Raw genomic sequence first — 12,327 nt, forward strand, 5'->3', positions numbered from 1 at the left:
GGACAAAGTGCCCAGCCTTGCACTGTAATGGCAGGTCCCATACTGGGGACCATTTTCTTTGTTCTTTTGGCCTCAGAGCCCTGTACCTAAGAATAGATATGGGTATACACAGACACACAGTCTCCCACACAGACGTTAACAGCTTTTACCCCTATAGGCCATTGTGCATACATTTTGCATACAATTCTAACTATACCTTGATAGCATCGAATCCAGAAAATGTGATCCACAAGAGAAAATCATCTCTGCCCAGTGGTTGACAGATAATCCAGGAGACTTAACTTCTCTCCAACCACTGTTACCCTTGCTTGGGTCCCGCGGATGGAAGGCCCTGGTCTTCAGGTTTCAGGAACCCTTCTGTGTCCTCTGGGTGATTCATTGTCCGTAGCTGCCCCTACCTTGTGAACCTGAACTCTGGACACTTAGTCTGACAGGGAAGGAGGTATGACAAACATTAAGAGTCTAGGCAACTGGCAGAGTGAATGGGTCCCATCTACTGGATTCTTTTAAGGACACGGAAAGTGACTTCTTAATGTATACATTCTCCTTTCAGTGGAAGAGCTGTATGGCATCAAGGAAGGGTTCAGGGGAGCCCTGAGCTCTAAGGCCCTGCAGAATAGCCAGGTCTGCACCTGAGGAAGCTGAGAGTAGATACTGGGCCCCTGGATTAAAATGCTCCTTCATCAGTTTTGCTGAGAAGACTGATAAGCAGGGCCTCCATCTCCTCTGGGAACCTCCTCTCCAGAATGCACACTTTGGGAGGAATGACTCATCTGTGCTGCGTACCATAGCTGCTTCTCTGTCGAACGCTAAGAATGTTCTAGCCTTCAAGTCTACCCCATTATGTTGGCAATTGAACCACCTCATGAGCATCACAAGCCCCTTCCCCAGCTGTCCTCCAGGACATGTATCCCACCACTCTAAACATCCAGCGTGGCCTCTCCTTCCCAAGGCTGACTGCACAGCAGACCCTCACCTGTGCCTGTGAGCATGCCGAGCCCCGCCATCCCTGCTTTCCCAGTCTCTCCTCCAGGAACCCTTTTCCCTTCTTAAGAAGCTGCTCCTGCCTGGCACCATCTCCACTTGGCTAATTCCCCTTGTGGCCCCTCTATTGAACTGTTGTGTTGTCCATTTCCCTGTGACAAGGGCTCTGGTTACAGAGTTATTGATTGGTTTCATGCAGACAGATGGGCCCTTCCTGGCTCCCATCGAAATCCCTGGCTGTATGGGCTGATTGTTGCCTCTCGGGTGTAGGATTGCACCAGAGACCACCCTCCACGCAGTCTCCTTTGCCCGGGCTGTGGATGGTAATAAATGGAGTCAGCCTGAGCGACAATAAAGGCAATCGAGTAGGTTACCTGTGCAGACACAAGATTTATGCCTCTTCATATTTGATGTGATTGTTTTATTGAGTTTTCAGAACAGTTGAGACTTTATTTGTTTATTTTGGGGTTCCCCCTTTTTTTATTCTCTACATTACCTTCTAAACCCAATCTGGAGTTTTTATTTTTTAGGATAACCCCCTCATCTTTACTTCTCAAACGTTGCCAGCTGAGGTAGGAACTCAAAGCAGCCAACCACTGAAAACCTACGCCGTCGCCTGAATAACCACAATCCAGCCAACAGGAGACAGTCTGGCCCAGAAGTCTATCACAGCCTTCAAAGTTCTATTCCCAGATCCCACAGGGGAGGAGAGAACCAGTTCCCACAAGTTGTCCTCTGACCTGCACTGTAAGCACTGGGCTAGGTGTACCCCAAACACACACACACACACACACACACACACACACACACACACACACACACACACGTGAAATGTGAAGCATTAAAAACACAAGAAACAGGTTAAGGACCACACCTGTTTCACATGCCTGTCTAAGGATTGGTGATCAGGACAGCAGAGACTCCCACTGGGAAAAAAGTGGCTAAACACGGCTTTGAGACAGAAAGCACAGAGAAGAACTTGCAAGTCCTGCCTGAGGCCTAGAGCCCCAAGACATGTTCTCTGCCCTGATCTTTCTCATTCCTCTTTGGGATGAAGTCTTTTTCTTAACTCACTGACCCATCCTAGCTCCTTGTCTTGACACCAAAAGTAATGGCAATGCAAGCCACTGCATAGATCTAGAGATGTGACAAGCAATGTCACCCCCTGTTCCAGCTCCCATGCCAAGCTTGGGCCAAGTAAGTCAAATCTAAGTGACCTAGGTCTGAGTTCCAGAGGCAGAGACAGATGCGCTGGTTTAGGATAAGTTTTCAGAATTCCCACGGCTATGGTTAGTAACTATCAGCTTACTTGGAAGGACAACTGGTAGACCACTGCCCACTCTCCACCAGACCAATGGCAAACACTTGTGAATTGCTTAGTGGGGAAACGGGGGGGGGGGGGGTACCAGCTGGCATTGCTTCACATGGCACTGAGCTTTCTTGAAGCCAGTGTTGCCACAACCAGGAAGAATGCATGTACTCACTTTAAGGCAAATGGACTAAGAAAGAAAATGGGGAGTAGGAGGTGATTGGCAAGCCCTAAGTGTCCACTGCAAAGATCTAAGGGTACAGAGTCTGTGGCCCCCAAAAGTATTGACTTGCCTCAAGCATCGTCTGGCTTGAGATCACACCTGAGGATGTAGCCTTAACCCTACACACCATGCTTTGCCCAAGGCAACACTCCAATCTGAAGATCGGTGATATCATCAGGACAATCCTTCCGGCCTTGTCGATAACTCAACCTGATGAGGCCCTTTCCTCCTTTTAAGGTACACAGATCTCCCATCTCTACTCTGCCCGTAGGTCATTTCCCATGCCAGGTTTCAATCTGAAGTTACCTATTTACAGTGTCCCCAACAGAGTGTCCCCAACAGAAGCTGAAGCAAGGGCAACTCCGCACTCAACACTAAGTAGCCCGATATTTATAATGACTCAATAAATCCCATGAGCTGCTCAGAGCTAAGACTTTAGCTGGTGGCCTCCAGATGTGGATGGTTCACTACCACACCTTCGGCCCAGAGAGGCGTTTCTCTGAGGATTTGCCAGGGTGGAGAACTCAGGTTGGACAGGACCAGAGAGTACCCAAACCATTTTTAAAGCATCTAGAGTGATTTAGTTTAGAGCCATAATGACATATTTCAAGTGTGGCGACAGCATCTGTTTGGGGAAGGAGAAGAGGAAAACCTTTGGCTCGGGTGTTCCTTTAGAGCAGGTTGTAGACGTCCTTTCTAGCCAATGCTAGCTTCTGAGCACCTTTACTCGGGACATATATGTATGTATACATACACATACATACATATGTACTAATGATAACAGCACCACAGAAGGGCATCCTACTATCCCCAGAGCTCTGACTTCAGCCACTCCCCACTTCCCAGAGCACACACAGGTCATTCTCAAGGTCCTTCTTGCAGTGACTGAGAATTCTCAAAACAGAAAGACCCAAGTCCCTGGGACAACCAGCACCAGCAGCAATGCCACACCTTTAATCACACATCTGCATGACACATGGCTCCAAAAGAACCTTCCCCTTCTGCTTCACCCACTGGAATGACACTGATGTCCAAATGTGTCCCAGTGACACACTGGGAAGCCCTAGCCAATCTTCCCAAAGTCTCAACCATGGGAGGATTCTTCCCAAAGCAAAATTTAAAATAGCCTGATAGATCCCATTGACAAAGCAAGCTTAACTGCACAGCCAGGGCTGCCCATGGTGCTGGCTGGTGGCTTCCGGGTTCCTAGGCTTACGCTCCTTTTTACCTTCAGCCATGCCTACCCGGAAGTGCTTCTATCTCCACACCCAAAGGAAGCCTGTGTGTATCTCCAGTGATAGTATCCTGTTCCCAAGAGCCTCTGTGGCTCTCAGAGCTGTCAGGCTTGGGACCGTTCTTTCCCCTAAGCTCACCACACAGCAGCTAGTCGATTTTCTCCGGGTTGGGTGGGCACCCTTCAGACCTCTGAAGTTTGATCAGAGTTTCAGGCTTGTCCTCCGTGTTCTATGCTTTAGGATGAAACATCCTCAAACTTGTACCTAAACCAGCTTTAAAAGTAGCCCAGCTATCCGTGGATACGTGCTGTAGGGGTAGTGACCAGGGAGGGTGCCAGGCAGGGCTGCCAACACACTCCACTCAGAAGAAGCACACCACTGAAACTGTCCGTCTTGGACTCTCCAAAAGCTTGCCATTCCCACCACAGACAATAAGTGTATCTCCAAAATGGCCCCCAGAGCACCACCACCCAGCCCAGTGACATTACTCCACCCCCGCCACTCTTGGCTTAGCTACTGTCCTCTAAAGAATTCAGCTCTATTCTTTGCAAGGACCACAAGCAGTCATTAAGTGGCTCAGGAGAAAAAGAAAAGAAAGGAGGGGAAAAAAAAAAACAAACAAACCAACAAAGTGTTGTCCGCTGCCACACCTGCCTCAATACCTCCCCAGCCTCTTGACTTATAAATGCAAAGCACCCATTGCTTCCTCAGTCCACCCAGTGTTTATCTCCAGCTCTTTTGGAAAGTGAATGTCAAACAGCCGCGCATTTCCAGTACCTGGCTGAGCCAGGCCCGGGGAAGCTGGAGGGTTTCGGAGGGTGTATAATTAGCTGATCAGTATTATGTTACCCTGTTCATAACGGAATAACCATTTTAATACAGATGGCACACACTGGGATAATTTCCGGGGTCGCCTTGCCGCACGTTACAGCAGGAGTGTGGCAGAGGGAATCTTCTTTAGCCAAGGTACATTCTACCAGCTAATTTTACCTGCTGTTTTCAGGATGATTTGGGATAATTCCACATCATTTGCAAAGGATTAAAAAAAAAAAAAGGTAGGTGATGCTAGGGCAGAGAGAGGTACCGGGTGAATTATTAGTTGTTCTGATAATGGGCCTATGAAGCGTAGGAAGAATAACAGAGGGGAAAACTCTCAGCTGTCTCTTGATTTGGGGGTGCCTGGGAGGTGGATGCCTGCCTCTGGCTGGACTCTGACTTTTACAGTCCAGAGTCTCCCACACACAACTGTTGAAGCTGCACAGTTCTGCGGTCAGGAAGCTGGTCTGGGTTTGAGGGCTTTGAAGTTGCCTGAGCGCTCTGGAGTCACCCCAGAGAGATGCCCTGGCACACACTGGATGGGGTGCATATGCGTAAAGCATGACCCTGTGGCTTCCCAGACCCCATATTGGAAAGACCTGGGGACTTAGAAACTCGAGTGTTCTGCAAGTTGAACTGAGTAGAGCCTGCGTGGTCCCAGTGTCTGAACCTAGCATTCTGGAAAAGATCCGAGCCTCCAGCCAGGCAAGCTTAGTGGTGGCAGTATCTCCCAGGAGTCTGTCACAGGGACCCAACTCTCACTCCCTGCCTGGCATCCCAGCCCTTGGTCCAGCTCCTCTACTCTCTGCCAAGTCCTGGCTGGTGGCTGGCATCTGCTCTGCAGACCTGGATGCCAGTGCTTCTGGGCCGGAAATTTGTGTGGCGCTGGCTAGCAAGACCTGGGCTCCTGGGAGGCAAGCTTTGTGGGAGTTGGCTGAAGGGTAAGGGAGCCAGGATTCTGGCTGCCCCTGGGGAAGGGTACGTGACTTTAGAAAGAAAAACTCTGTTTGGAGGCGGTGAATAGACAGTGGTCATTTTAAAGACTTTGCTATGGGCTGTGAGTGTCTCTAGATCCTGAGGCGGGTAATCTTGGAGTCTTAATTACCACAAACACTTGGATTCATTTCCAGGACACTGGTGGGAGAAGCCTGGCAGGGAAAACTCAGTTTTGAATTGGAAAGGTCTGTCTGTCTGTTTGTCAGTCAGTCTGTCTGTCTGTCTGTTTCTGCTTCCCAGGTTTATTTACCATGTCCAGAGGACTTCAGGCTGGGACCTGGAAAGGATGGGTGGAGGCTAGACAAAGAGCCGAGAGAGGTCCTGGGAGATAGCCCAGTGAGGCAGGAGTAGGGAACTGAAGGTTGCCCTCCAGGCCCAGGGGGATTTTGCTCACCTGTTGATGGATGAGACGCTGGGAACTGTGTCGTTGTCGCAGATGCCCTCAGCTAGCAGCCTGTCACGGATCTCCCAGGCGAACATAGTCGGATTCTGTCGCTTGTATTCAGCAATCTTGTCCACCACTTTGGGCGTTGCCACCTTGGGCTTGGAACCACCAATCACGCCGGGCTTGATGCTGCCAGTCTCGTAGTACCTGGGCCAGGAAGGCCGTCGGGGTCAGCAAGAAGCCGGTGGTGGCAAGGGCAGGGGGGGTTGCAAGCTCCAGAGCTGCTAAGCCGCTCTCCCTCCCTAGGCATCGGCGTGAAGGGAAAAAGGCCCTGTGTAGCTGAGTGAGACTCCAGAAGGCGCTTGACTAGGGTGGGAAACTGGCGGGCGAGTGGCTGGGTATGCACAGTGGATAGAGCAGGCATCCCCGGGAGTAGAAGGCTGCCCTTCCACTTGGGAAGCAGGGGAGAAGGACCCATGCTGGGCGAGCTGACCCCACGCGAATCATGGAGTTCCTTCTGACCCTCCTGAAGTCTTCCCAATGTTGCCTTTTCTCATCTTGGGACCCTCTTCCTCCAACCCCATCCACATCGATTAGCTGCGGGGGAAATCCCTCCTTTTCTGAATGTAGCTCTTGGAGGCCCTCGGAGTTGGTTTACGTTGGCCAGACCCTACTCCGCCCTCATTCCAAATCCCAGCCATTACTTCAATGCCTTTCTGGAAAGGGGCAGCGGGCCCTTTAGATCCTTCAATCCCTTTCCTTCCTATCCTGTCTGGCACCTCGACTTTTAACTAAAACCTCAGCTGGGAAGGGAGGCGGCACCCGGCCCTCACCTGCCCAGGATTTTGCTGACACAGCCATGGCTGACCCGCAGCTGCCGGGAGATGTCACAGGGCCGCACACCCTGGTGGGCCAGCTCCACGATGCGCTGCCTCACCACGTCAGGTAGGGGCCGGCCGTTCACAAACACCCCCCCGAGCTGGTTCACACCCCCGTGCCCTGCTGGGGAGAGACAAGAAAAAAACACAACACCCCACACACAGCAGGGACCGGCCATTAGTCAGGGTCCGAGGCCCGGCACGTGCGAAGGGAGCAGGCAAAGCTAAGGGGCAGATCCCAGGACTGGGGAGAAAGGTGGCTTGGTGGGCGGTCTGGATAGAGGACTCGGTATCAGAACCCCCGCTAACTGTAAGCGCGCAGATGCTGGGTTAGGGAAGAACCCGCCTCTCACACCGGTGCTCCGCAAAAAAGAAAGTGTGGGAAGAGTAGAGAAGCCAGGAGGGAGAGAGAGAGGGAGGGAGGAGAGAGAGAGAGAGAGAGAGAGAGAGAGAGAGAGAGAGAGAGAGAGAGAGAGAGAAGAGAGAAGAGAGAAGAGAGAAGAGGGAGAGGAGAGAGAGAGGGGGGGGAGAGAGGGGGAGAGAGAGAGAGAGAGAGAGAGAGAGAGAGAGAGAGAGAGAGAGAGAGAGAGAGAGGGAGAGAGGAGCTGAATAATGGAGAGGAGAGGAATAAAAGAGGAAAACTGTCAGGAGGGTGAAAGTAGGGAAGTGGGGAAAGGAAGGGCCGGGCGGGCGGGAACAGCACTGCTGCTGACTGGGAACCCGCTTGCGCCGCAGGTTTGGTGCGGCTTGGGTTTCACAAGGGCTGGGAGCGAGATGGATTTGGAGGGTCGGGGTCTGCTTGACTGGGCTCAGCGGAGTCTTCAGCATAAAGAGGGACTAAGTCAAACACTTCCCTTTCACCATCGCTGCCTACCTCTTTCTTCCTTCTCCCCTTGTCCCTATTTCGTACTGTTTCCTCTTTCCCTGTTTTTTTTTTTTTTTTTTTTTTTTTTATTTTTTTTTTTTTTTTGTCTTTATCGGGAGTTTTTTCTTCCCTTTATGTTTTCGCTCTTCAGGTGTTTTGAACAATATTTTCCCTCTGCATCTCTAATGTCTATAGTGGAAAGAAATCCAGGTGGAAAAGGAGCGGCACACTAGGCGATGGTGCGGGATCGGCTGCGCTCAGAGACCGCGAGGCGGCGAAGAGTCTCGCTCTTACCCGCAGCGGCTGAAAAATGCCGTCTGCTGGGGTTCGCTTGTCTACCACACAAGGCTAGTGCCCCCACCCCACCCCGAGTCTCCCCCGAAGGTGGCAGGATAGGAACTGCACCTGCGGACTTAGGACTCCGGCACTCCGCGTTGCCAGCCTAAGCCAGTTCGGGATCCTCTGACCTCTCTCAGACCTCGGCAGCTGCCTACGAAACCCAACAGTAGGGGCGGTTGCTCCAGCGGCCAGAGCCGAGCCCCTGGTTTCCCGTCCAGCTGGGCGAGGGCTCCCAACCTGGAAGCCAAGAAGGCCACCGGGTGTCAGGCTCAAGGCTGCTGCCGGGTGCCCCATTTTCCACGGCCTAAAGCAGCTCAGAAATCCTGCACCTAGAGCGATTAACCTGCAGCCGCAGTTACTCAGCAATCCAGCCGCAGATACTTCTAGCAGCAGAACCAGGCCAAACAAGGTCTGCAACCTGCAGCCACTGCCCCATGGTCTCAAGCGAGTTTCGGAGAAAGCGGGCACATATCGTGCCCCCTTTAAATCTCTCCCATCTTTTTATAGGGAGAACAAAACAAGCTTGGGAGAAACCCCTGGACAGAGGCCTCTAATCGAGTGGCTCCGGGGAGACCAGAACCTCTTATCTTACAACCCTTATCCCCATGGTCTCCCCATCTTTGGTCCCTCTCCCCCCACCCTCTGCTCCCTACAAACCCGGACCATCAATAATTTAGGCCCCGGGAGAACTCGCGTTACCGGTATGAAAAGGCGGCAGCTGCGGGAAGATTAAAGATGAATAATTCAGCCTCACCGGGCTCCGGGCCCGGCCCCTCTGCCCCAATCTAGGGGGTGAGGATTGCAACCGGGCACCGCCCGAGTTCAGGGCCGATGGGCTGCGGAGGATCTGTGCGGAACCGGGCCTAGAATGCGCAACTGCCGCTGGCGCAGACCCGGGCTGTAGCCGCTCGCCCGCTAGTCGGCCGCCTCGCTGGCCCACGCAGAGCCTGTCTCCCTTCCTTCCACCACCTTCTGCTCGCCTTGCTCCCCTTTGGGTTTGAAGTGGTTCCCTGTCACTGGCCCCGACTGGCGGGTCCAGGAAGCAATCCTCAAAAAATCCCCGAGTGATGCAGCGGCAGCAGGGCCGAGGCAGAGACCGGCCGCCTGGGTGAACCGGTGGGTGGACTGTGTTTCATTCCCTCCGAAAAAGAGCGAGGCTTCCCGGCCGGCTGAGAGATTCGCACGCAGCGGCCCGAAGTCTCGCGTTTGGGTTTCCTTTACCTAAACATTATTTAGGGAACTATATTTTATTCCAGGAGTTTTTTTTTTTTTAATCATCCCATGAAGCTCAATATGTGCTTAGGAAACAAACAAAACACGGCTCCCTCTTCTTAGATCGCATTTTAAAGCACAAATCAGTCTAGGTCTCAAAGTTACCTTGTGGAAAGTTACAAATTATCCTTAATTATTAATCTATAGATGGGGAGGGCTTTTCTACTTGGAATATTATTTATCTTTTTAAGCAAGGGAAAATACCTGACAAATAGTTTTCCAAGCTAAAGACCCGCTATGAATTAGATACATTCAAATATCATTACACTACTTCCCTATTTCCTTTTCTCTCCCCTCACATCTTTTTAATTTTCTTCCCTTGATTTTTCTCCCCTCTTGGTTTGATTTCTCGTTCCTTTCTCCTCAGCCTTGGCATTTGTCTTTCTTTTGTTCTTTCCCTCTTATTAGTTTCATTCTTGCTGACCCCCTGGCCAGGGCGCTGGCTGCGTGGTTCTCGACAGAGAGGGGAGGCAGGCAGGGGGTGCTGGCCTGGAAGGGTCTACCTCTAGCTCTCTCCCTGATTTCTTCTCAAAATCCCTCAGTGTTTTTGTTTTTGTTTTTTTGTTTTTTTGTTTTTTTTTTTTTTAGAACTATCCCCTCTCTGGGCAAAATAAAAAAAGTGACCACCCTCTCCTGCCACTCCCGCGTTCCTGGCTAAAAGGGAAGTGAAAGAGGGGGAAGAGGTGAGGGTGGGAGGACGGATGGGATGTCTCAAAGCTGCCCCCAGGAAGCCTTAACTAAGCTGGAGGGAACCAGAGAGGCTGAGAACTGATGCTCACAAGGGGGGCCCACCCCCAGGATCTTCACCACAATTGTCCTGACTCCGAGGCTGCCCAAGCTAGGAGCCTCCTCCTGATTACCCACAACTCTTAAGTTTGAGGAGGGTAGAGATGAGGGAGGGAGGAGAGAGGGAGAGAGGGAGAGAGACAGAGAAGAGAGAGAGAGAGAGAGAGAGAGAGAGAGAGAGAGAGAGAGAGAGAGAGAACAGTCTGAAAACTGCTGCCAATTAGTCCTTCAGTCCAGGGCAAAGGCTGACTAGGGAGAGGGTGGCTGGAACCGGGGCCCAGGGTTATGGGTCCCGCGAGGTAAGGAGGAGCAGGTGGAAGAAGCCGAGGGAGGTGAGACACTAGGGAAGGTAGAAAGGCAGGCAGAACGTAAGCAAAGTGGCCAAAAACACGGTAGCTGAAGGCGTGAGAAACACTAGGTAAGAGAAATACAGCGAAAGGAGGGACGGGGAAAGCCAGTGTGGCCTCTAGGGTGAGACCTAAGCGCAGGGGGCCGGGCCGCGCTGGGGCTACACGAGGTTAGAACCGAGACAGGAGCCGGGCGCCGGTACTCACGGTGCATCGCGGAGAAGGGATCTGCTTTGCAGTGCATATCCATGGGGAGGCAGAGGAGCGGGAGCAACGCGGCCGCCGCCGCCGTGTCGCCTCTCAAACTCAACTTCAGGACTTGAGGAGAAAAGGAAGGGGCGGTGGGGGAGGGAGAGTGAGCGGGCGCCCGGCTGCTGGGGGGCAAGCGAGGGCGGGGGGCGCCGCGCTGCGCTCCACGCCGGGACTTCTCCGGGCCCGCTGGGCTTTGCAACCGCAGCGGCTGCAACTTGCCACCGTTGGGGCACGCGGCTGGGCAGTCAGCAAAGCAGCCCCCGGGCGACGGGCTGGACCAAGGGGCACTGGGGGCGCATGGCTCGCGCGCCGGTTGCGGCCAGAGCTGAGGCCGGATAGGGAAGACGGCTCACTCAGCTCCCCTGGAACCGGGTCGTCCGAGAGGCTCTGAACCAAGAGAGCTCAGGGCGGGGGCGGCCCGAGGGCGCCAGGAGGGGAGCCGGGCCGCTCCAAGTGCCGGCGAGTTGGCGAAGTTGGCAGAGAAGTAGCAATCCCCGGGATGTCCAAGCGGGCGCCCGCGGGAGGGGAGCGTGCGAGCCGGCCCCCGCCCCCGGAAAAGGCAGGCGCAAGCCGCGGCGACCGAAGGGCCAGGAGGGAGGGAGGCAGCCTGGGAGCCAAGCGGCGCCCGCAGCGCTGGGCTGGCCCCAGGTGGGTTGCGGCTGCAAGAAGACTCGGCCGGAGACTGGAGCCTGGGCTCCCGGTGTGTGTCTCTCTAAAAGCTGCAAAGCCCCCTCCAGACCCCCTCCTCCTCCCCGCGCCGGGAGATGGATGACTTGTCAGACAAAGGCAATAGATTCCACCACTCTGTGATTCGCCAGCGCCGGAGCCCCGAGCTTCTGCAAGGAGGGCCCCGCGCCTGTCACTCCGGTGCCGGCGAGGGGAGGGCCGGGGAGGGGGAAACGGGAGGGAGCAGCGGGCGAAGGAAGAGGGAGGGTGAGGAGCGGGCCAGGGGGAGGAGGAATGGGAGCCCCGGATTAAAACTACACTGAGAAACGAAACTCGCCAAGAAGATAAACGTTAGATAAGGATAAAGAGCGGCCAGCCTAATGAATATTCAGGCAACCACAGAGGGCCTCCGAGCGCGCTGCGCTCCGAAGCCGGCTCTCAGCCCTAACTCGCCCAGCCCTGCCATCCACCGGCCAATGCCCGCAGATCCCAGACGCCCGCGAGTCCGCATCCCCCGTCCTAACTCGGCTACCCTTGCGCTGAGTTCCCTTCCGCTTCTCCCTGTGTCTTCCTTCCTCCCTCCCTTTCCCTCTGGTCCTTCCCTTTCGCCTTTTCCTCCTGTGGTACCTTCCCATCCACGCACGCCTGATTCTCATTCCGGGGCAAAGTGCCCAGCAGTTTGTCCCCTCCCGTCCCACACGCGGTGGCGCGCACCCCCTCCCCGGAGTCTGGGCAGCCCAGACGCCTGGTTTGGAATCAAGCTAGAGGCCTCTGGCTAGAACCCACCTGCCTTGGTGGGACCCAACGGATGGCAGGAGAGCCAGGGAACTTGGCACCTGGACCCTCGGGTAGCTAGGGAAGGGATTGTGCCGGGAGACGGCGCGCAGCGACTTGAACGCGGCAGCGACAGAAGATGCAGAAGCCCCAAGGCGGGACCAAGGCGTTCTCTCTCCCCGGCTGGGGAGAAGAGGAGG

At 54.0% G+C, this 12,327-nt stretch overlaps 1 protein-coding gene across 9 annotated transcripts in view; it reads right to left on the reverse strand.

Moving 5' to 3' along the window:
- Positions 1 to 10,700, reverse strand: part of Pax2 (paired box 2) — a 79,639-nt gene extending 68,939 nt beyond the window's left edge. For 3 of the 9 annotated variants that reach the window (XM_052172301.1, XM_052172300.1, XM_052172298.1), the window contains exons 1-3: positions 10,643 to 10,685; positions 6,782 to 6,947; positions 5,958 to 6,155 (exon numbers count right to left, since the gene is read on the reverse strand). In XM_052172301.1, coding sequence (XP_052028261.1) covers positions 5,958 to 6,155; positions 6,782 to 6,947; positions 10,643 to 10,685 — 407 coding nt within the window. Of the gene's footprint in view, positions 1 to 5,957; positions 6,156 to 6,781; positions 6,951 to 10,642 lie in introns of all 9 variants that reach the window. The other 6 variants (XM_052172299.1, XM_052172303.1, XM_052172297.1 and 3 more) reach the window with 3 other exon arrangements.
- Positions 10,701 to 12,327: the final 1,627 nt, after the last annotated feature.

This window comes from Apodemus sylvaticus, chromosome 1 (assembly GCF_947179515.1).
Source record: "Apodemus sylvaticus chromosome 1, mApoSyl1.1, whole genome shotgun sequence".
NCBI classification, from domain to species: domain Eukaryota; kingdom Metazoa; phylum Chordata; class Mammalia; order Rodentia; family Muridae; genus Apodemus; species Apodemus sylvaticus.